This window comes from Pithys albifrons, chromosome 9 (genome assembly GCF_047495875.1).
Source record: "Pithys albifrons albifrons isolate INPA30051 chromosome 9, PitAlb_v1, whole genome shotgun sequence".
In the NCBI taxonomy this organism is placed as follows: domain Eukaryota; kingdom Metazoa; phylum Chordata; class Aves; order Passeriformes; family Thamnophilidae; genus Pithys; species Pithys albifrons.
The window spans coordinates 33626932-33651636 of NC_092466.1; the positions used below are offsets into that span (position 1 = coordinate 33626932).

Here is a 24705-nt window from a genome sequence, read left to right on the forward strand (position 1 = left end):
GTTAATGTTGGGATCTCTGTAAAACCCAGGCTGAGTTCCACTATCAAGTGCCTGACTTTCTGAAATGATCAACTGTCTGTCTTTGCAGGTTGAAAGTCTGCTCTGAATCCCCTTTTCCTCCTCCTGGTATCAGTCCTTATGCTGCTCTTAAACAGGTCTGCAGCAGTTTGAAAATTGTTTTTAATAGCTGTTTTCAGTGTAATTCATGTACTGTTTCCTCAGTGTTTCCTAAAAAGCAAGCAGTGTATCAATGTTTTTAGTCCACATAATCCTTCTGGTTTCAGGACAGGACTGGTGGGAAGAGAATGTTTTCGGTCCTTCCCCTGCAAAGCCCCATCTGTTTCCTCCCCCTGGGCAAACCAAGCAGCTCTGTGTGTGTGGCAGTGGCCATGTGAGTGTTGTGGATTTTCTGTTGTGTGGATGAGTAATTCAGCTTTGCTTTCACAGAGTCCTGCTGAACAGCAGCACGACCTGCACGGAGTGGGAGCTGCATTAACCCTTACAAATGGGTTCCATTTGATGCTGTTCCCAGAGCTCGGGGCGTGTGGGTTCCATGACTGAGTGGTCTCAGTTGCCTCCTTGTTCCTTGGCTCTGACTCAGTGGAGGGGACATTGTAGCTGCTCACGCCTGCAGGGATGTTTTCATCACGTGCATTGTCCCGTTTCCCTCTGGGACTGCACACTTCATGGTGGATCTGCAAACCACTGTTTAAAACCATTTTCTGCAAGGGCAACTCCTCTGATTTCTCTCCCCAGAGCGTGTGGTGTTGGGTTGAAGGAGACCCACATTGATACTGTGCTTGGCTTCCAGCCTGTTACGCTAAATTTACACTTTAATTATACACTGTGCTGTGTACTGGGGTGTATTTTTGAGCAAGGCAAGAGTGTCTGGGCCTTAGGGGTGTAAGCCAGCCTTGTGTTTGAGCAGCAAGCCTTGCAATAAGGAAGCTAAATGACTATAAGCATTCCTTTTTGTGTTTTGCTGAGATTAGCACTTGGCTTAACTCATTGCTTGTTTCCATAGAGACTCCATAGTAACTGTTTTAGGAGCTCTGAAGTTTATTCAGGCGTTTCCAGGCTGACTTTATGAAAGTTTTCTTTTCTTCTGAGCTAATGGTGTGGCTGTCATTGACTCCCATTAGAATGGCTGCCAGATTGGTCCCATGTGGTACAATCTGAACTGATGTGGGGCAGTTATCCCAACCACTCATTTTTAATGTGCCCCATGGGGCTGTGCTCAAATTTTAAGCAACATCTCACCAAAGATAGATGTTTCTCCCACAATAAAATGCCTCTTTCTAGAGATATCTGGCCCATGTTTAGGTGATGTACTCAAGGCATTTGTCTGATTTTCCCCATTGTAGCCTTGAGCTCCTTTGCAGGCTTTGACTGCAAGGCTGTGGGAGACAGTTGAGCACCAGACTCCACATTCTCTGTTTTGCCTTGAGATGGGGTTTGCAGGGAAAAATGCAGGAGAAGGAAATAGAGAGCTATCACAGTTTTGAAGTTTTGTTGGCCCTTGCAAAGGGGAGAGGGAAGGTTTGTGAATAACTTTTATTGGGTGCATGTCAAACAAAGAGGAAAACCAACATTGCCTCAAGACTCTGAGCTGCATGTGATTGGAGCTGCTCTGCTCACTTGGGCCTGGAGTAGCTCCCCTATTCTGGCCAGGATCTGTACAAAATGGCTGTGACATTTTTGGGTTTGGGCCCTTGGTACATTGAACTGCTGTCTGTGTGGAAATGAGATCATGTCTTGTCTTTTCTTGCACAGCAGAATCCGGGGCCGGGACACCCCAGGGATGAGCGAAAGGGCCACACAGGGATTCTGACACATCAGGTATTTCACAGAGCTTGCTGCCAGTTCAGGAACATTTAGATCTTTGAGACCCTTTTCCAGTAGCATCCGTTAGAGAAAGAAAGGAGAGAATGAGAAATAAATCTACTGATTACAGACACAATGAGCTCCGGATCAAAGTGTGATGGAGCCTGAAAGGTGATGTTTTGAATTGTGCTGGCCAGAGGGGTTGTGACTCAGATGGTGTGGGTGAACAATGAGGAGAGAGACAGTCCCTCTGGGAGTCAGTGTCTGACTTAGCCAGCCAGCAGTTATGAAAAGATGAATAGAGGAGAAGTGAACCGTGCTTTCTGGCCGGTAGTGTGGCTTATTTTCTTCTTTCTTTTCTCCCTTTCTCTCCAAGATCAAAGGCCTAATTTTAGAACAAGTCCTATTTATGGACTGCTCAGCCACTCTGTCTGCTTTACTCTTGTTCTAGAATAGTGGAAAATAAATAGAGCTGGCGGGATCTCCCAGTGTCCAGAGCTCATCCCTGATGCAAGGCAGGAAGGGGGTGGGGAGGAACCTTTCCTACCAGAGGTTCTGTGTAATTTGTCTCTGCAGAGGAGTTCCCTTCCCCTCCCTCAGCTCTTTCAGACTTTCCTCGTGATCAGAGGCTGAAAAATGTGACCTGTGAGTGCTCCTGATGTTCAGCTGAGCTAAGTCCTGATCCGAGCCTTGATGTGCCAGAGCTGCCAGGACTGGGCAGAGCCCTTTTCCCGAGACTGGTACAGAGGATGGAGTTCAGTTTTGTGTTCTGTGTCTGTGGATTACACCTCCTGTATGTGCAGCCCACCATGGTGATTGGTTCTTCTTTTACGATACCATGGGATTGTTGGGTCCACCCTGGGCTCTGAGTTGATACAGTCTCACATCCTTTTCTGCTGACTGGCTGCCTTTGCCCCACTTTGGATCTCCAGACCTACTTTTCTACTGCTCAGTAGTTCTTTGTTTCCTCGCATTATTTGGTGCTCCCCTCCCCCTTTCCATCTCCCTTTTCTCCTCCTGCTGTTTCTGCAATCTATTAAAATAATTTTTAATTGATATCTTGTTCTGCAGAATTTTGGATGACAGTTGTGTCCAGTGCAGTGTGTTCAGTCCAGCTGAGAGGAAAACAACAGGTGGGAAAACTGGGGGGGGGGGGGGGGGGGGGGAACAGGTGCAGTTTGGGAGTGAGCTTCTAATTGCCCCCGGGGGAATGTTTGGGGTTTTTGCTTTTTTTCTTTCCCCTCTCTCCTTCGTGTCAGCATTTCACCCTTTGGATGAGGTTTCCATAGTTCATATCATTTGATACAATGACAATATCCTAGAAACACTTCTGTATTCAGAATGAATTTTTGGGAGTAATGGTTAAAGACTGTGTGAAACTGATGATGTGAGAGGCACTCGCAGGATGCCAGTTAAAGGCATCTCTCCACTCATACCCACACTGCTGGCTGCCAGGTAAATCTGTCCCCTCCCCAGCTTTTGCAGTACTGAGGATCTTCATTGGTCTGAAACTCTGTCTTCAGGAGGGGTGGAGAGAGTAATCAGCCCTCCAGCTCTCTGCTGGGAATTCCACCAGGAGGTATTCCAGCTGGGGGGCAGGGTCTGTGTGTCTCTGCTCCTTTACAGAGCTGAAGCCTAATTGGTGAAAAGCTGCAGATAAGGGTGCACTGTGCAGAACTAGAGTGGAGTTCATTCATGCAGAAGAGATTGTCTCGCAAGTGGGAGCCCTGAGCAGAGGGAATAAACCTCCTCAAATCCTGTCCAGCTTCCCCGATCCCTGGCAGTGCTTTGCTGCAGGCTGAGGTGGTGGGAGCCCATCAGCCCCCGGAGCCGAGAGGGGCTGCTGCGGAGCAACTGCACTGCCAAGTGGTAACAATTCCCAAGTGGGGCAGTAACAAAATCGATTTTTCTCCCCTTCAGCTTGGCAGCTCTCCAGGTGCCTGCTCTGGCACAATGAAGTGTGTAGCTGGGGAGGGAGGGACTTCGGGTTGATGTGGGGGGGTGTAATACAGGGAAACTAAAGTTCAGCCACTGAACCAATCACAGTGGATGGATTTATTTCTGGACTCAGTTTCCCAGGAACTCCATTGTTGCACCCTGGTGGAAATGGCTCAGCTGAAGTTTCTTTAGCTCCAGCTTTGTGAGTAAAGTTTTTACCTGTCACAGTGAAGTTACAGCAGCTCTGTCACTACCGACTCATCCATCCACTCCAAGGAAATGTTTGCCATCCACCTGCTGGCTTTTCATTTCACAAAGCTAAAAGAGGATCAAATAAAAAAGGTAAGATGCAGCATTAGCTGATTCCTATTTTGAGAACTGTGTTACCCAGATAGGGAGGAGTCTGCAGTATGTAATGCATTCCATATAATGGCATTATCTACTAAAGCCATTCAGCCAAATGGGGTAAGAAGTATTTAAATCCTAAACCACCTGATGAGTGTGAAAATAGGTCTGGTTAATGCTTTCCCCTACACAGGTAAAGGTGTTCTTCCAGTAATGGAGCAAATGATCTTCAGCAAGGAAAAGTGCTATAACTTTATCTGGTATGGTGTGGTGTAGTCCAGGGGGCAGAAAGGAACCTCATGCTGAGTTGCTTTGCAAGTGTGGCATGAAGGATGAGATTTTTCAAGCTGAGTAGGAATCAAGAGCCACTCACATTGTAGCTGGGATAGGGAAGACTCCTGGAGTCTTTGGGCCAGGAGACACTTCCAAACTAGTGTAGGTGTTGGAGAAGTGCCTGTACTTTCTCTCTGGTTGTCCAAACCTGGCTAATCATTCTGATGTTTATAGATGTGACCTTTAATTACAGTTGGAAAAGCTTGAGATGGCCCAGATCTGAAGCCATCAGTGAGCTGCCTAATGTTGCTCTACTTTCATGGCCATGCTGGAATGGGTTTTGGGCTCATGTCCGTCGTAAGACCATGTGGGACCTGTAAGCTTCATGGGTCAGAAGTCCTCTTGCTTCTAGACAAGTCCTCTGTGCTCCTGGTGTCTCCCTTGAGTGCTGCCATCGCTGCCAGGCTCAGTCCTGGTTTTCCAGCCAGCTGGAGGTGGAACTGTCTGTAAACTTGTGGCAGGAGACCCAAGGCCCCAGTGTGTTGGATCCACTTGCACCACTGAGCTCAGCAGCAAAGCCAGCAGCACTGAGTTCTCCTGTCTGTGCCCCAAACATGCAGTGGCTTGTTCTTAGGAGGGCTTCTTCCACTGATTCTGCTTTGGAGAGAGGCGTTCCAAGAGAGGTACTGGGATCCCAACAGTCAGATGGCTCAGACTCAGTCACAGTCCTTTTGTCCCTAGGATTTAATGTGATCAGAGAAGGGCCCCAATGCCCTTTTCATGTGTGGAGGAGCTGATCTAAGATTTCTAATCAAGACAGTGCTGTTTCTTCTTGCTTTTTACTAAGAAAGAGACCCTTTGGAGCAGTGCTTGAGTGGAGTGGGCTCTTCAGAGACACATCCAGAGTGGAGTTGAGGGAGGACTTCGTTCAAGTGAGGACAGTGAAGAGGAGAGGGCAGAGGAATTCTGGCAAAATGAAAAATGAAGTCTTTCTGCTATGTGCAAAGTAGCCCTTCCTGAAGGCAAGAAGCCACATGCTCCTTGGACCTCTCTTTCAAGGAGCTTAGGATAGGCTGTACAGAACAGAGTTGATTTCTCCCTAATTAGAAAGAAGGAATGCCTTCCCACCTCTGCCTCTCCAATCTTATTTATTCCTGTGGCAAACCCAAGATTATTCATAGTGCCATGAAAACAGTGCTGTTGCTGTAATTGAGGCAAGGTACTGTTCTTGTGCCATGAGGGGGAGGCAGCGAGTTTGGTGTTTACAAGCAAGTGGCATGTGAGCAGGGCTTTGCTCTGGCTGTAAATCAGGCTCTGCCTTATCTAGTTCCTTGGAGAGGACTATCTACTCTTATGATTGTAGGTAAACAGGGTGGGGAATGCAAATTCTGGGGGAGCAGGGAGCTAGTGCATGTTGTCTGCAAACAGACGTGGTAATTTTTATTACTCTTCAGTTTTTTTCCACAGGGACTTCTGTCACAAGGTTATTTGGGCCTGTGTCAGAGTGTGTGAGGGCTGTGTGTCTCCAGGCACTGTATTTTCTCCAAAAAAGCAGTGTGGGTGCGTGGGCTGAGATGTTGGATCATACACAGTGGTGGGGCCTCAAAAAACCCTTGGAGGAAATCAAGTGCATGTGCAAACCAGGGCTACAAAGACAGATCTAAATAATGGCCTTTCCAAGGCACAGCTGTGTCCAAAGGCAGCTGGTGCTCTTAGACTATCGCATTTTGTAGTTTAACACTTGCTCCTCTACGTGTGTTGGGTAATGCTGGAGTGACTTTCAGGGTCCTGGTTCTTTCAGGTGGGTCACCGCTGACCATCAGTTTAACATGGGCCTGTGAATGGGTAACTACTACTTTGTGCCTCATTAAAATAGGCCAGTCCACATAGCAGCAGAGGCCAATTTATCTACAACCTGCATTCCTCTCTGTTTAAACAATGCAAGCTTTTAAATCCTGCCTTGTTGTTGGTAGAACTTAATTTGTGCCTGTTCTTCCAACCCTCCTGACCTCTCTATGTAGATGGGACTGATGGAATGCTCTGAGCAGATAAAGCATCATAACACAGCCCATGGTGCAAGAGCTGAGTGTACAAGCAAAGCATTGGAAACTGTCCCCCCTCTCTCCCTTCTGGCCCTGAATGCCATGTCATGGGGAGTGGGGTGTGAGCAGCAATTACCCTTCAGTGGACATCCAGCTATTTGCAGCACACAATTATCAGGCCTGCATCATGTTCATACAGCCCCAAAGTCTGTCTCCCCACTGGAAAAGCTTCTGGATGTCTGCAGATTCTTGTTCCACTGTGTTAATCCTTTGTTGTACCCACCTTCTAGGCCACGTTACTTACAGCCCTGCAGGTAAATGTCAGTCCCAGCAGCATGTGGTCCCGAAGGAGAAAACCTGTAATTTTTCCCTGATGAAGCTGTACATAAAGACTGATTAGCTTCTCTGCCAGTTTTTCTGAATGAGCTGCTTCATAGAAGCTTTTGATCCCCTTTAAATTCAACTGGCCTTTATTTTGATGTATGCTTTGACTTATAGACCCTTTAGAAAGAGTATTGATTGTGCCCAAAATGTATTTTAGATGTAATCCTAGAATCACAAGAGAATGGAGGCTAGAGCTGGAGTGAGAAAAAGGCTTTGAGCTCCAGCCTGGCATTCCAACAAAGTTAATTGGCTGTGGAGTGAAGCAGTAGCTGAATAGATGTTTTTGGGTTGTGGCTGACACACTTGGGTAGTGATGGCATTTTCTGGACGTACTCAGGGAGGTCAAATTCTCTGCAGATCAAGATACTTTGCAGTTCTAGTTCATGACTTGTATAGGAGGATGGTGTAAAAGTGGCTTCTTGTGGTCTCAAGGAAGTCTCATGGGCTTACATAGGTTAGCAAGTTACTGAGCCTTCAGAAAATGAGAGTTACTGAGCCTTCAGATGGCCAACTTTTGGACAGTAATTCACCAAGGCTGCATTAAACATTGTCAAAACAAAGCTTTTAGAAGAGCAAATGTTCTGAGGATGCCCTGGAGCTTTCTTGCACTGACAATCATGATGCTGGGATCAAGAATGAAAAGAACAGTTGGCAGCTGCTGAGCGCTTTCCTGTTCCCAGGTTGACAGGTACCTGTATCCCCTGCGGCTCTCTGACGATGTCCTGCTGGATGTGATGGCTCGTTTCCAGGCCGAGATGGTGAAGGGGCTGGGCAGAGACACGAACCCCACGGCCACAGTGAAAATGCTGCCGTCCTTTGTGCGCTCGCTGCCCGACGGCTCCGGTGAGTTCCCCCTGCCCCAGCACGGCAGGGCTGGGCCAGGAATGTGAGGGGCTATTGCCAGGACTCAGCACAGCTGAGACACAGGGCCCCCAGTGGCTTTGGGTGACTGCCTGTGTGTCAGGTGTGTATTGAGGAGACAGCAGCCTCTGGCAGAGAGTGTCTTCCTTGCACCAGATGGATCTTGACCCAGTGCTGCTTGTTTGAGGAAATGACTTCCTAAATGCTCAGAAACAGCCTGTCCTGTCTGTTGCTGTAGGAGCTGTGACTGGACATGGCAAGGGCAGCCTCTACAGCTCGGAGCCTGCAGTGCAATGTGCTGCATGTGGGATGTGGCCTGGCCCGGAGTTACAGGGAGGGCAGGATGCCGCAGTGAAACCCCTCACGCTGCCACGTGACAGCAACACTGGTTCTCAGAGCTGTCACCCCCTCCTGACTTCCAACAGCAAAACCTGCTCTGCTTTTTCTAGTGCCCCAAAAAGTGATCCCTTCCTGCCCTTCCCTGCCTTCTGCACTGGGAAAATTGTTTCTGGATGGGGTGCACCAGGAAACTGCTTGGTTTCTTCAGCTGGATCCTTGTTTCCAGTTGCTCCTGAGACTTAAACAGAGAGGGAGAAAGTGCAGTGGTGTCCTTTGGGAGGATGTGAGGTGAGGTAGGATCTAAGATCATCTTGTTTGGAGGAGTGTGCACATCCAAAATAACCTCCTGGCTCAGCTGGCTCCTGGCAGTGCAGGCTGACAGAAAATTACATTTTTCCCAAGTATAACCAAGTGAATTTGTGCAGGACTCTCTGTCTGTCCTAGGTCAGAACTCTGTATATGAGCTGTGCAGAAACCTGAAGAGAAATGTTAGCTTTGTACCTCATTCCCACAGGACTTCTGGAGTTAATTTCCCTGCAGTTAAATGAGAAATAACACCTTTAATGGCATAAAGGGAATATTTGGAGGGAAGTCCCTTGAAATCAGGCATGTCTGAGAGAAATTATGTACAAGCTGCCTGGATGGAGGTGGGCACTCTTCTTTTGCTGCTGTCTTCATCATGGAGAAAGAAATACTTTCTTGACCCTTGCAATCTCAGAGGCCATTGCTGGTCCTGAGGTCTTATGTGGCACTGATGGTGTCCTGAAACAGCAGAGAGCCCCTGAGGTTCAGGGGGCTTGGAAAAGTGCATGTAGTCTCATCACTGTTGCAAGACTTTGTGTGTCTCAAGCCCAGCTTTGAACAGGGCTCTGCTGCCCTGTGTGACCTTTCCAATGTGTCAAGGACATGCTGCAGCATCAGGCTGGGCTGTATCTTGCTGAAACAATGCCTACTTTAAATTTTATCACACTGATTTTTCTGTTTTTTTTTCTCTTGAAAAATAATTTTCGTTATTTTACCTCCAGACAAAACTTTCCTGCAGATTTAAGCACCTCAGACTTGGATGGATTTTTCCCATTTGCAATAGCAATGGACCTGCAGAAGTTTTAGTGCCTTTGGTGTTGCTGCCTGAACTGGCTTATGTGGAGCATCATCAGATTTTCATCATTTAGGGATTAGTGGTCTGACTAATGTCACAGTTTGAGTAACCCATTTTGCCTCCTCACCTTTGTGATGGCTGACCATGGTATTACAGGTAGAATTTCCTGCTTTTTTCCCTTACAGGGCCAGATTGGATAAAATTTAGGCAGGTGTTTGGACTGTGGAACAAAGATCATGTTAGATGAGGCACATGGCACTGTATTTTCCTTTTGGGAAGGGCCTTCTCCTGTGTGTGGGATAAACAATTGTTTTATTGTAGCAGTGAGGCCAGCCTGTCCTTCCATCTGAGGTTTCCTGCTGGAGAAGTGTGTGTTTGAGCTAAGACTGAGAAACAAAATGGTGCTTTTACAGAAACCCCTAAAGGCATTTAAAAGGGATTGTTTGGGTTAACTTTGGGTGGCAAATTAGTCCAGCCCCAGCTGGAAGTTGATTTCTGCACCAGGGCTGAGTCTTGACATGCAAACTCTGCATCCTTTACAGGGCATAGGAAATGATCTCACTCTGATTCTCCCACATTTCAGTGATGGATTTGCAGCCCCTGTGTGCTCTGCTTGGCTTTGCAGTGGCTTTGGGCCTTTCTTGCAGAGAAGCTCATCCTTCTGCAGCTTGAAAACATGCTGTTGAGGAAGGAGCAGGGTGGACAAACCCATGTGGCTAAAGAAAAATTGAATTAGCTGTTGCATAACATGCTAACAGGAGGGGCCTGGCACCCTTGCTTAGGGCTTCCAGATCCCAGCCTTTCTGGTGATGTTCCCAGGGCCACAGGGTAAGGATCTGCCCTGATGGGGTAGGAGAGCCTGTGGTGAGGGAAGGGCCCTGGGCTGTGCCTTCAGCATGGCACCCAAGCTAGGCTTTGTGGCCACCACTGGTGATGGGTGCCCACTTGTGTTGCAGAGAAGGGTGAGTTCCTTGCCGTGGACCTGGGCGGCTCCCAGTTCCGTGCCCACCGGGTGAAGGTGTTTGATGATGGGAAGCAGAGCAGCCAGCTGGAGAGCAAGTTCTACCCCACACCCAAGGAGGTCACCCAGGGGAATGGCACCGAGGTAGGCACTGCTGTGGCACTGCTGTGGTGCTGCTGGGCTCGAGCTGCTGCCTGCAGGACGCAGCCTGACCCTGCACACTCCTTTCTTGTGCAGCTCTTTGATTACGTTGCTGACTGTCTGTCAGACTTCATGGAGACCAAAAACCTGAAGCATAAGAAGTTACCTCTTGGCTTTACATTTTCTTTTCCTTGCAAACAGACCAAATTGGAAGAGGTAAGATGCATATAAAGTACTACTGGCAAGCTGAGCTCCTTGCAGAATCCAGAGAAGCTGATGAATGAATGTGTTACTCTGTGGCTTTGTTTTGGGGTCATGTTTACAGTGCTCTTCGAGGAAGGCATGGATAGCATTAGCATTTAACTGGATTTGACTACCTTTCAAACACTCATTTCTGATCTCAAGGCAACAAGATCTTCAAGCTAAAGCTTTTCTATTACTTAATCAGTACCTAATTCCACAGGAACCACATGCCCTTCTATGAAGACTGACTGTAAAACACATACTTTTATGTTTTGAAGCATCTTTATTTTTTAAATTACTCTCAATTTTTTATTTACAGTTGACTCTAAACAGGAAAGACCTGTAGCTGAGCTGTTTGAGAGACCACATGGGGAAATGAAGGGCTGGTTGCAATTGTTTTATGTTGTCTCATTCTAGGAATCTGTGCTTTGGGTCCCAGTCTTGCCAGTGCTTTGTGCTTAATGCCGTTAGTTTGTGATGAGCATCAGGAAAGCTTCACATGCTTTAAACAAAGCACATTTGCAGGATTGGGGCTTTATGACTGTACCTGTTTAGTTGTGTTGGTGCTGACAGGCACCCCAAGGTAAGATGATTTTTGGCCCAGTTTTAATGTGTGGAGAGACATGGTGGGCTTCTCCACAGGCTTTGGTCTTAGCTGGCTTTGTGGCAGGTTTGTTTGGTAAAGCTGGAGAGTTTGGGTCACTGCACTGTTCCTTTTCAGGGGGTTCTTCTTGCCTGGACGAAGCACTTCAAGGTCCGAGGGGTTCAGAACACAGATGTGATCACCTCCCTGCGCAAGGCCCTCCAGAAGCACAAGGCAAGTTTTGTACTCATGGAAGCTGAATCTGAGTGGCCTCAGAACATCCTCCTGGGAGGTCAGCTCTTGGTGTGGGGGTTGTTTGGGAGCTGTCAGGCATCCTTCAAGGACAGCCACTAACACATGCCTAACATGGCTGTATATCTAGTAGATCTGGCTCTCCCTTGGAGCTGGAAGTAACAGCAAGGGCCCTGCACAGTGATCATGGAATCACAGAACCATAGATTGGATTGAATTGGAAAAGACCTCCGAGATCATCAAGTCCAACCCTTGGTCCAATTCCAGTCCCTTTACCAGATCATGGCACTCAGTGCCACGGCCAATCTCAGGTTAAAAACCTCCAGGGATGGGGAATCCACCCCCTCTCTGGGCAGCCCATTCCAATGCCTGAGCACTCTCTCTGCAAAGAATTTTTTTCTGCTCTCCAACTGAAATTTCCCCTGGCAGAGCTTGAGCCCATCGTGCCCCCTTGTCCTATTGCTGAGTGCCTGGGAGAAGAGACCAACCCCCACCTGGCCAGAACTTCCCTTCAGGGAGTTCCAGACAGTGCTGAGGTCACCTCTGAGCCTCCTCTTCTCCAGGCTAAACACCCCCAGCTCCCTCAGCCTCTCCCCACAGCACTTGTGCTCCAGTCCCTTCACCAGCCTTGTTGCTCTTCTGATAAACCAGGCTGTGACAGCACGGCCCCACTGTCTGAGCTAAGGGGAATCTGTTGTGAAACTACCGGGTGAGATATAAAACACTCAGTAGTTTCACCCTCTGTGTTTCACAGTCTGGCTTGTGGAATGAAGGTTGGTGGGGGGAAACCATCATCTCAAATTGCCACACCTGACTCTATCAGGGCTTGCCTGTCCACTTCAGTCTGTGGGATGGAGTGATTGATTGTTCAAGATCAGCAGTAAGACATGGTTAAATCTGCCCTGGAACTAGTGTATACTTTGAATAACATTGTGTTGTAATATTTTGAAAAGCCTTAATTTTCATGATTGGTGCTATTGGTAACACCATCTGGGAAATAAAAAGCACCTCTCCATGTCTTGATGGCTTTGTGGGAAAGAGGAAATTCTGTTTTCTCACATGCTGAAAATCCAGCCTTGATTTTGGTTCCCTTCTTTTTCTGTATCAGTGTTGTAGTTCAGCAGTAACAAAGGATGTGAGACTTCCTGGGTGAAGTGTGTCCTCCTGCTAGTGTTGGCATCTGAGTTACACCAACCCTTTGATAAGTGTGAAAGGAAAACTGCACAGCCTTGGTGGAAAGGCTTTTTACTTGAGTGTGATATTGGTGGTTTTGGCCATACCTGCATTTATGTGTGTGTATTTTCTGTACCATTTGGTGGGATCTGCTCGGGTGGTCAGACATTATCCTTTCACACAGCCCCATAGCACAGGATCACAACACTCAAACCTATAACATGTTGATTTTCTGGCAAATGAGGCTGGACTGGGGAAAAAAAACAAACTCTTCAAGCAAAGACCCTGGCTGGCCAAGCACTTCAGAATTCAGAGATATTTGTTATTTTACAGGGCTGTGGGAATAATGTTATAAAAGGAAGTTGTGTCTTTCCACCAAGGAGCTTTCCTGAACCAGGCCTATGTCTGCAAGCTGGTGCTTTAACACACAGGTTTTTTCCTTGTTAATCACCCCTCTTTATGCTACCAGGACATAGATGTTGATGTTTTGGCCCTGGTCAATGACACTGTGGGAACCATGATGACTTGTGGATATGATGACCAGCGCTGTGAAGTTGGACTCATAATTGGTAATTTTTTCTGTTCACTGAGTAGGGTTTTTTGCTCTCATTTGTTTAATTCTATCAAATCTGGAGTAGAAGGGAGTTTCCCAGTACGGGAAAGAGCAGAAAGAAAATGGAAAAAACAATGATTAGATTTTCAAGCCTGGCTGCCTCCTGTAAAGCAGCTGTTTTTATGCTGATCACATTGCCATCAAATGCCACAGTCCCCATTTTGTCTGGGTTCAGTTGTGACCAGCATACTAAAGTTTTCTGCTGACTGTGGAGAAAATTACTGTGTGTCTGTCCAGAGAAATCCGAATTCCTCTCACGTCTGGTAGTTAGGATCAGCCACGCTTTCCATAGCTGCTCCATTTGTTACACTGTGATGGCTTTATAAGGTGCATGGAAGTACATTTGAAAAAATTAACAAAAAGGTTTTTAAATAAATCAAGTGTTAGAATAATTTCCAGGCTTCTTCACTCACTGTGAAATGATTTCACAAGTGCAGGTGACCTGTATTAGCATCCTGTACCTCAGGGTTATGTGTTTGTACTCTCTTCCAAAGGCAATATACTGACTTATTCCCAAACATGTGGACTTAAACCAACAAAAAGCAAACCTGGAACAAACAGGGATTTCTCTGTGCTGTCTCCAACACCCACAGGGACCGGCACCAACGCCTGCTACATGGAGGAGATGCGGCACATCGACCTGGTGGAAGGGGATGAGGGCAGGATGTGCATTAACACAGAGTGGGGAGCCTTTGGAGATGATGGTGCTTTGGATGATCTGCGCACGGAGTTCGACCGGGAGCTCGATCTGGGATCTCTCAATCCTGGAAAACAACTGTAAGTGATTCCCTGACTGACTTGCAGTCCAAGTGCGTTTCCAGCATATGCCAAGAGCCCCTTTGGACCAGGAATTGGGTTCAGTGAACCTGAGTTAACTTGATCCTGGTCCTGTCTTACCCAGACCTTTCCATTCTGGGAAGGGTGGGCACCTTTCACCCCTCCCAGGCTCAGGCCAAGGGATTGCTGCTGTGGTTGCTCATCTGTTGTTAAAAATAGGTGGTTGCTCTGGTGTGATACTGTGGAGGGCTAAAGAGAGGAGCTGGCGAAGACCTTCAATCCTTTCTGTCCCCCATTCCAGGTTTGAGAAGATGATCAGCAGCCTTTATTTGGGAGAACTTGTACGACTCATTCTCCTAAAAATGACAAAGGAAGGTCTACTCTTCAATGGGAAAGTGTCAACAGCTCTGCTTACCAAGGGCAAGATTGAGATGAAACATGTGTCTGCAATGGAAAAGTAAGAAACTGCCACTCTCAAAGTTGGCCTTTCATGAGCACAGCAATGGTAATGAATGTGTAATTATAATCTGTGAGTGCTGGGAACAATCCTGAGCTGTTCAACTTGATTTTGCTTTTGCCTAGGAGGATAGTTGACCTTTCTGTAAGTAGGAATTGGTGTAATACAAAGTTTTAGCAAAGTGACACAGTAGCAAATGTGTTGCTGACCATCACAGAGGCAGGTTGTTTAAATAACCTCTTTGGAGACCTGAGTATGTGGGATAATTGTTGCAGTTTTCAGCTTCTGTAATGTAGGTAGACTGGGGTTGTGGAGATGTAGTACAGATTCTGGATCAGCTAATGGATGACTACATGGAAAACTGTTGGATTCTAGTGTTCTGAAGACAAATTGTGGTCCTTGTAATTCTGGGAATGATTTTCTTTGTTGTATTGAGTGAAGCTGCGTGTTCATTCCTGTGCTCCCCCTTCTATGAACTATTTTATCCCATTCTTTTCTTGGCTAGGTAATTAGTAAGTCTTACCAAATGCTGAAGCCCAGGAAGCAGCCTCTTAAAAGTCTGCTCTCTCCCCTGGGTACTTTTGGCAATACTGTGGGAAAGACACTACTGGTTTATAGAAACCAATTATGGTGCTGCCTGATAGGTTGTCCTGGTCTTCTCTCATTTATTTTTGAGCCAACTTGCAGCTATTGATGTATGTGTTGCCTTTGCAATGGATGGTGTATTTCTTTGCTTTGGGGCAGGTACAAGGAAGGTCTCAGCAACACAAAGGAGGTCCTGACAGAGCTGAGCCTGTGTCCCTCTGAGGAGGACTGTGTTGCTGTCCAGCACGTCTGCACCATCGTGTCCTTCCGCTCAGCCAACCTCTGTGCTGCCGCCCTGGGTGCCATCCTGACCCGCCTGAGGGAGAACAAAAAGCTGCTGCGGATGCGAACCACGGTCGGGATTGATGGGGGCCTGTACAAAACACACCCCCAGTAAGTAGCTGAGGGGGATTCAGTAACTGCTGGCCACATGTTGATGTCGCAAAGGGTCTCAATCTTGTGTCTGTGTGTGACTTTTCAGAGAACTGCTGGTTTTGCTGCAGGTTTGGGGTGGGACCTGACTGGCTTAGTTATTGGAGAGCTGTCTTCAGGAGCTTTGGAATTTGGGGTGGAAAGAACGTGGCACCTGAAATAATGGTGTCTGGGGAAGTGCAGTTGATTTCTGAAGTGACTCCTGGGCCTCCAGAACTCTTGCAGTTCATTGTGGGTTTTTGATTTTCTTTCTTTCTTCCTCCACTACCTCCATGTTTTTGAACCTTTGCGTTCCCAAACTGGAAACTTTCTCAAATATTTCTTCCAAACTGGATGGGGAGCTGATTCTGGGTGGAGACTCACCTTCTGTGACTTTCCACTGTGGCCTGGCTTCTCTGCAGTGTCCCTGTCCCTTAGCACTGACACTTGTTCAGAGTCATCTTCGCATTAGAACCATAGAATCATAGAATGGATTGGGTTGGAAAAGACCTCTGAGATCATCAAGTCCAACCCTTGGTTCAACTCCAGTCCCTTTACCAGATCATGGCACTCAGGGCCATGGCCAATCTCAGTTGAAAAACCTCCAGAGATGGGGAATCCACCCCCTCTCTGGGCAGCCCATTCCAATCCCTGAGCACTCTCTCTGCAAAGAATTTTTTTCTGCTCTCCAACTTCAATTTCCCCTGGCAGAGCTTGTGCCTGTGCTCCCTTGTCCTGTTGCTGACTACCTGCATTCCTGTAAGTGCTCAGGTTCTTCAGAACAGTCAGAAATAGGGATCATTGTTCCCACCTCCTAGAGCAGTTTCTGACCTCCTGCTCCTCTTGCCTGTGCTGCTGTGTGTGTGTGTGAAGTAAACCATGCCCAAAACACCTGTGAGAGCCTGAAGCAGTTCTGTGCCCCTGGCAGATACGCCAAGCGCCTGCACAAGGTGGTGAGGAGGCTGGTGCCGACCTGCGACGTGCGGTTCCTGCTGTCCGTGAACGGCAGTGGGAAGGGCGCTGCCATGGTCACAGCAGTGGCAGCCAGACTGGCTGCCCAGCGCAGCCACATCCAGGCCACCCTTGCCCCCTTTCTGCTGTCCCTGGGCACCCTCAGAGAAGTCAGGAACAAAATGAGGACGGAGCTGGAATATGGGCTGAAGCGAGAGACGCAAGCCAAGGCCACTGTGAAGATGCTGCCCACGTATGTCTGTGGGACACCTGATGGAACAGGTGAAGTTATTTCCTGATCACCTGGAAGGTCGTTTAGGAAGAGTTGGTTGCCTGTTTTCTGGGGGAGGGGAATGTGACAATTAAAAAGGAAAATGACAGGGGGATTTATGTTGTTAAACCAGAGCTTCCTGCGATGTTATCTGGCTCGATGGGATAAGTGGCACAGGGAACAATGTGCTCTCATTGACATGGATGAAGTTTCTTGGGAGGAATGTGTGTCAGAGTGTGCCATTGTGACTGGCAAACATGCTATGAGAAGCACCAGAATTAAATACCTTTCTTCTCCTACAGAGAAAGGGAAGTTCCTTGCCCTTGATCTTGGGGGCACAAATTTCCGGGTTCTGCTGGTCAAAATCAAAAGTGGGAGAAGAAGATCAGTGCAGATGTACAACAAAATCTTTGCCATTCCTCTGGAGATCATGCAAGGGACAGGGGAAGAGGTAATCTGTAATGGATGTTTAACTGATCAGCCAAGGCTTTTTTTTATAGGACTACCTGTGAGATTTATATGCTTTTGCTTTCCTTCCAGCTCTTTGACCATATTGTCCAGTGCATAGCAGACTTTCTGGAGTACATGGGGATTAAAGGGGCTCGCCTGCCCCTGGGCTTCACCTTCTCCTTCCCCTGCAGGCAAGCCAGCATTGACAAGGTGAGAGCTGCAGGCTGCAGTGGCTCAGATGGCAACTGTGCATCTGCTGGGTAAATTTTGGGCAAGGGTGACTTGGTGGTTTGGAGACTAATTTGCTCTACTGTGCCAATTAGTTGTGTTTCATGGGAAAGTTATCATCCTATGTGGATGTGGGAGGTAGAACTTTTAACTTCCTGTATCTAATAAGAGATGGTTGTTCCACTTTTATTCTATAAAGATTAAACCCTCATGACAGCGAAATGAACTGCGTATTTTTAATAACCCAGGAATCTCCTTATGGTGCCTCAGCTCTTCAGTGGCAAGAGATAAGAGGTGCTTCCTTCTGCTTGCTCACCTATAATCTCAAACCATACTCTGACTGTACAGCTTCTGCACTACATTATGTTCTTTTTGTTGAGTGTCAGTGGACAGACCTGAATTTGCTTGTTCAGCTTGAAAGGGTTGGCTTTTGGACAGGTAACATAATTTCATCTTTCCGGATCTGAATTAAGAAAAGATTATTTCAATGCATTTCCAAAGAGGGACAGGGGATGTTGTATTTAGTTCTAATCAGATATGTAGAATATAGGGGAAATTAGGACTGCTGTTTTATGAAATGTTTTTATGTCCTGATGGGTTTCACAGTAGCTTCTAAGCCTGGAGCGAGTCTGGTCTGTCTAAATTGTCTGGTCTGTCTAAATTTTCGGCTCACAGTTGAGAGTATAGCAGTAGGACTTGGCCTTTTGTGGAGACATGATTCTGTATGGCTTCCAAACCTACAGCTTAGTTATTTAGGTCTTGACAAATGATTAGGAAACAAATTTCACAGTATTGGTGGCAAACAGAGCAAGACACACGCTGTGTCTACATCCCATAGTCTGTAGCCCAGTGTGCTTGGTCTTTTTCTAGAATGTGAGGGTGGTTTTTAAGAGCAGCTTTTTTTCTCACTTGCTCTCTGTTTTATTTTTTTTGCTTTATTTGGACAGACAGCCCAGAGCCAGTTACCAAGTGGAAGGCCAATTACTTCATGTAACCTGGAACCAACCTCTGTCAGGCCAGAGTGCTGTCCAAAAAGAAACAAATTATTGTTGCCTGGAGTTGTGGGATCATAGCAGTTGTCCTTCAGTCGATGAGCCAAAAATTAACAGTAGATGTTTATTAATGTTTGATGGGTGCTTAATTATTTAGAACAAAAGTATTTTTTTGCAGTCTTTCCCTCACAAATAGTACAATGACTGTGTGCACAGGAGGTGAGATGAGGTTTTTCCAAAGGAAACTTAGAAGGTCCTGAGTGCAGGATAATCAATAGCTGAGTTAGCCTGGAGTCTCTGCCACCAGCAGCTGAGTAACAGAGATACATTAGACACTCACAGTAACCTGTCCAGGGAAACACATCATTTAAAATAAAGGATTTGGGTTGGAGGCAAGAAACGACTGGTGCTTGGAATGTCACTTCTTCTCTCTGTCTTCACTTAGGTTTTTATTTCTCTTCTGTTTCAGGGAACACTTGTGGGATGGACAAAAGGATTTAAGGCAACAGATTGTGAGGGGGAAGATGTTGTTGATATGCTGAGAGAGGCCATCAAGAGAAGAAATGTGAGCTATTCTTTTCTGCTCTTTCTGGGTTATTTAATGCCCCCTTGCTCTTTCTCTGGTGTTCCACTGCTGATTATGACTCATGTTTTAGGAGTTTGACTTGGACATTGTAGCAGTGGTGAATGACACCGTGGGGACCATGATGACATGTGGATATGAGGATCCAAACTGTGAGATTGGCCTTATTGCAGGTACGGTGGTGCTGAGGGGACCACCCTGAGAAGAAAGCACACATGCAGGTGCCAGGCTTTGGAATCTGTAAGCCAACATCTTTTACTGGAATATAATCATAGAATAGACTGGGTTGGAAAAGACCTCTGAGACCATCAAGTCCTACCCTTGGTCCAACTCCAGTCCCTTTACCAGATCATGGCACTCAGTGCCACGGCCAATCTCAGTTGAAAAACCTCCAGGGATGGGGAATCCACCCCCTCCCTGGGCAGCCCATTCCAATGCCTGAGCACTCTCTCTGCAAAGAATTTTTTTCTGCTCTCCAACTTCAATTTCCCCTGGCAGAGCTTGAGCCCATCGTGCCCCCTTGTCCTATTGCTGAGTGCCTGGGAGAAGAGACCAACCCCCACCTGGCCAGAACTTCCCTTCAGGCAGTTCCAGACAATGCTGAGGTCACCTCTGAGCCTCCTCTTCTCCAGGCTAAACACCCCCAGCTCCCTCAGCCTCTCCCCACAGCACTTGTGCTCCAGTCCCTTCTCCAGCCTCGTTGCTCTTCTCTGGCCCCGCTCCAGCCCCTCAATCTCTTTCCTCAACTGAGGGGCCCAGAACTGAACACAACACTCAAGGTGTGGCCTCCCCAAGGCAGAGTCCAGGGGAAGGGTCACTGCCCTGGGCCTGCTGGCCACGCTAGTTTTGATACAGGTGTTACTGGTGACTTGGGGTTCTTGGCAGATATTGTGTGGTGTTGAACAGGAAACATGATCCCTGTAGCAGATAGGATCCTGAATCTGTTGGATTTTGGTCATATCTCTGATGGTGCCTAACAACTGTGTGCAGGTAAAAGAATATGAAAACGGAAGATAGGGCATGGATTCTTGTTTGAACAAGTGTGTTGATACTTACTGTGTAGCCAGGTCATAGAACAAGCAAATATCCTTTATATATATATATATATATATATATATATAAATAAATCAATCAATCAATAAATAACTAAATAAATAACTAAATAAATAAATAAATAACTAAATAAATAAATAACTAACTAAATAAATACATACATACATACATACATACATACATACATATTCTTAAAAATCTGAATGAATTCTTTTGGGGCTTTCTAGATGATTCCTCCAATGGGTTCCTCCAAGTTTCGACCCAGAAATGTATCTAAGCATAGATTCATGGAATCGTCTGGCTTGGAAGGAACCTTAAAGCCCAATTCATTCCAATCCCCTGCCATGGGCAGAGACACCTTCCACTATCCCAAGTTGCTCCAAGCCCCATCCAACCTGGCCTTGGACACTTTCAGGGATGGGGCAGCCACAGCTTCTCTGGGCAACCTGTGCCAGGGCCTGCCCACCCTCATAGTCAATATCTAATCTAAATCTCTGATAAACAATTCTGGCTGGCCAAATGCACCAGCTATCTCATTGGCTTTGGAGAGCTAGTCCTTACATCAGTTAATGTAACTTGGGTTGGAAGTGATGAGATCGTGTTCACCTGTGGATTTCAGACTTAGTGACTGCTTGGCTGGCTGCTGGGCTCCTGTCAGAGGAGCACACTGATGATGATGATGATGATGAGCAAGATGTCTTGTGGTGCATTATGACCAGACTGGCAGCAATGACTGAGCAGTGCTTCACTACCAAAGCCATTTCTGACCTGCAGCAAAGAGTCTTCATTCCTCTGTGCTGGGGATTTCCTGTGCAGGGCCTGTTTTGCTTGGTAACATTCTGTTGTGGTAAATTACAGAACTCCTCCTGTTGTTGGCTAGAACTTGCTAGGAAAAATCTTTGAAATTTGGGATATGGCACAGAGAACTTTAAGATGACCACTGCGATCATCTTCCATGAGTGTTGGGTCCTGCTTCACTTTTCTGGCTGAAACCTTGTCATTTCTGTCCTTCTAGGAACAGGTAGCAACGTGTGCTACATGGAGGACATGAAAAACATAGAAATAGTGGAAGGGAATGAAGGAAAAATGTGCATTAATACAGAATGGGGAGCATTTGGTGACAACGGCTGCATTGACAACATCAGGACAAAATATGATAAAGAAGTAGATGAAGGCTCTCTAAACCCAGGGAAACAGAGGTAAATGTGACCCTGAGGAAGTCAGTTTTCAGGAGACACTGCCTGCTTTTTAAAATGCACTTAATGAATGATCAGAAACGAGATTTTAATGTTGCATTTCTTTTTTGTGTGGTAAGTAACCTAGATATCCAGAAAAAAACAAAGAGGTACATTGTTTTTGTTATCATAGCACTGTTCTCATCTTAGGGCAGTTACCAAACAGTGCAGCTTCAAGATTTCCCTGCAAAGTGTAGGCTGTGCTTTGTTCCTCCTCTTAGAGTGATTTTTCAAAGGTAAAACACAACTCAAGCAATAGGATAAACTGAACTTGGCAGTTCTTTGTTCAGTAAAGACAGTATTGATCAGGTGTGACTCACTGGGGAATGTGGGGGGGGACAGGGAAGTGTTTCACCTCAGTGTGGGCTCTGCCTTTAACACCACGTTCTCTTTGATATGGTCTGTTACCTGGCACAAGTAAATATATTGTAATTAATGTTTGCACATGAAGTCACTGCAGCACATATTTGATGACTGAAAGATGGAATTCAATGCCTTCTACTCTGCAAACTTGGGCTGCTTCTTTGAGAGTTCACAGGGGCATGTACATACCACTCATGCTGAACAGAGCTAACATGCCATCTCTTTAAGTGCACCTTTTTTTCCTTTTATAACTTCACAGGTATGAAAAAATGACCAGTGGAATGTACCTAGGAGAAATAGTAAGGCAAATTTTGATCGACTTAACCAAACAAGGGCTGCTGTTCAGAGGACGCATTTCGGAATCCCTCAGGAAGAGAGGCATATTTGAAACAAAGTTCCTGTCTCAAATTGAGAGGTAAAGTTGTAAGACTTACATGGTTTAAATCCTTAAGGCCTTCTGGGACCCCTAGAAAACAATATTCTCTAAATGTTCGTGGAACCCTTTCCTTTGAGAGGTTAATGACTGTTTTTTTCTTTGCATATCTCCCCATCCCCACAATAAAAGCCAAAAATTATGAACTGAGAGAGTTCCAGAACTATTCTGTAATTACATGAGTTATAAATTCCTGTCCACACAACTGGGTTCCCTTGGGTGCCTTAACCATCAAGTGTGATTGTACTTGGAGTGTTTCCTGTGGGGCTTAAAATAGGAGTTATCAAAAACCGTAAAAAGTCAATGGTAGATGAATATGTGCTTACCTATGTATCTGTGCATGTTTGCAATGGTCTTCAGGTTCTTTGAAACCCTTTCTGCTGTGCAAAGCCTCAAAAGTAGTGTCTCACCTTTGAGATCAAAAATAACACAGTCAGGTGGCTGATCTGGCTCAGTACCCTCACGACTCAGCAATAGGACAAGGGGGCTCAGCTCAAGCTCTGCCAGGGGAAATTTCAGTTGGACATCAGAAAAAACGTCTTTCCAGAGAGAGTAATCGGGCATTGGAATGGGCTACCCAGAGAGGGGGTGGATTCCCCATCCCTGGAGGTTTTTAAAGTGAGATTGGCCGTGGTACTGAGTGCCATGATCTGGTAAAGGGAGTGGAGTTGGACCAAGGGTTGGACTTGATGATCTTGGAGGTCTTTTCCAACCCAATCCATTCTATGGTTCTATGACTTTGGGAGTTAGATGGATAACTACTGTTTGTGCCTTCTGGAAGCACAGTCTAACATGGCAAAGGGCACAGCAGGGGCAAGTTTTCAGTGTGAGCTGAGGCTTTCCCTAATGCCTTGCTGCTCCATGTGCTTCCCCCTGCGCAGTGACCGGCTGGCGCTCCTGCAGGTCCGGCGAATCCTGCAGCAGCTGGGCCTGGACAGCACGTGTGAGGACAGCATCATTGTGAAGGAGGTGTGTGGAGTGGTGTCCAGAAGAGCTGCCCGGCTCTGTGGGGCTGGGCTGGCTGCCATTGTGGAGAAGAAGAGGCAGAACCAAGGTGTGGAGCACTTGCAAATCACCGTTGGAGTCGATGGGACCTTGTACAAGCTCCATCCACAGTGAGTACGTTGGTACCACTGCCCTTTGCTGTTTACTCATTGTCAGGTGAGAACACACCAAGCTGTGCCAGCTTTCTACCGAGATGATTAAAAAATGTGAGAGGGGTCATCTAACATATTTCCCTGCATCCTGTTGTTTCCCTTGCATAGCTAAAGGATCAGAATTGCCAAGTCAAGTCCAGTTACCAGTGGGAGGCTCTTTTCTCCAGGGTGTTGAGTGAACTTACTCCTCTAATATTTATTTACCAGTGCCTGAGGGGATTTCTGCAATATCTGGGTATCCCAGATAGAAAGCTGTCCTGAGTTTTGTGAGCAAGGCCTAGAAGTAGAAGCATTTTGAGCTGGGAGAAGAAAGCCTCCCTCATGATCTCTAAATATAAGGGCAGTGTGTGGCATCTTGCTGAACAAAATTAAAGTGTAGAAATGAAAACTAGAATCTGATTGTGTTCAGAGACTTGTGTCTTCCATGAATAGTAGGAAAAACAAACAGAAAGTGATGCTGTGGAGGATGTTGGCTGAGGTTGTGGTTCCTGGCTGATAAACACAACAATCTCAGACCAGAAAGCAGCTGCTGAAACATTCTGTTCTTTTCTCTCTTTCCTTTCAGTTTTTCTAGGGTCCTTCGGGAAACAGTGAAGGAACTGGCGCCTCAGTGTGATGTGACTTTCATGCTCTCTGAAGATGGAAGTGGGAAGGGGGCTGCCCTCATCACTGCAGTGGCAAAACGATTGCATAATGTTGGCCAGAAGTAGAAATGAGTGGCTGAGTCATCTCAGCACTGCCAGGCGTGTGCACAGGGGTTTGCTGGGTGGTGATTCAAGGCAGCTGTGCCAGACACCAGCACACAGGTACCTGTTTCCAGGGAGCAGCTGCTTTTCACTGTCAGGACTCTGGATTTCTGTCCTTTGATAACCTGGATCAGGTGTTTCTGCTCCCCACTGGCATTATGTCTTGGCATACCACAGTCCACTCAGTTCTGTACCTTCTGCAGTGCATCTGTAATGCACATGGGAGAGTGAAAACAAAACAAACAATCCACCCCAAATGTGTCTTTTTACAATGTCTTAATTAAGCTACTGCACAACAAGTTTATCATCAGTTTCTTCAGATCTGTGTGTTTTAGTTTTGGCTTGGCCTGGCCCAAGGAATATTGAGGTCCTGAAGTTGCATCTATCTGGTGGAAATACTTGTTCAATGCTTCACAAGGTTTACAATAAAATTGCAGGTATAATAAATCAATGGACTTTGGCCAGTGATGCTCCCCCTGCCACTACACGGATTGCAAGTGTGTTATAATGTAATACTTCCTGAGTACAGAGGAATGTTTAATAGATTAATGTAAAGATTCCACAGAATATCAGTTTGTATCAAAATATGTTAGTGCAGCTGAGTGCACATAAAGCTAAACCAGTGCTGGGTGGATTCTGTGACTGATTCTTTTTATACTGGAGGAAAGAAAATGTAGAGGCAGCTACAGAGTCTGCTGTGTCTGTGTCAGAGCTACATAGGGAGAATCAAACAGGCCACCAAAGTAGTGGTGTAGAGAGAAAAAAAAAATCACCTGAATTTCTGAAATGCTCCTCTTTGTTTTCCCTCTGTTATCTCCTTGCCCATTCCTGAGAGAATTGTTTCCACTGTGTGAAGAGGAATTTATCCTTTGTTTTCATTTTCTGTTGCCTGCTGCTCTGCCTGTGTGTAGTCTGTTTGTAAATAAATCTGGGGTGCTGTGA

The 24705-nt window shown here is 46.4% G+C and overlaps 1 protein-coding gene across 2 annotated transcripts; it reads left to right on the top strand.

Annotated features, from left to right (window-relative positions):
- The first annotated feature begins 3883 nt into the window (after positions 1–3883).
- LOC139675443 (hexokinase HKDC1-like) lies at positions 3884–24705 on the top strand. 2 transcript variants are annotated; one of them, XM_071563047.1, is made up of 18 exons: positions 3884–4104; positions 7487–7649; positions 10062–10210; positions 10304–10423; positions 11172–11267; positions 12928–13027; positions 13665–13848; positions 14150–14305; positions 15050–15283; positions 16230–16534; positions 16826–16974; positions 17064–17183; positions 18663–18758; positions 18850–18949; positions 20845–21028; positions 21687–21842; positions 22742–22975; positions 23583–24705. In XM_071563047.1, the coding sequence occupies exons 1-18, from the start codon at positions 4042–4044 to the stop codon at positions 23725–23727; spliced, it is 2754 nt and encodes a 917-aa protein (XP_071419148.1). In that variant the 5' UTR covers positions 3884–4041; the 3' UTR covers positions 23728–24705. The 2 variants fall into 2 exon arrangements, with proteins under 2 accessions (XP_071419148.1, XP_071419149.1); XM_071563048.1 differs by lacking the exon at positions 10304–10423.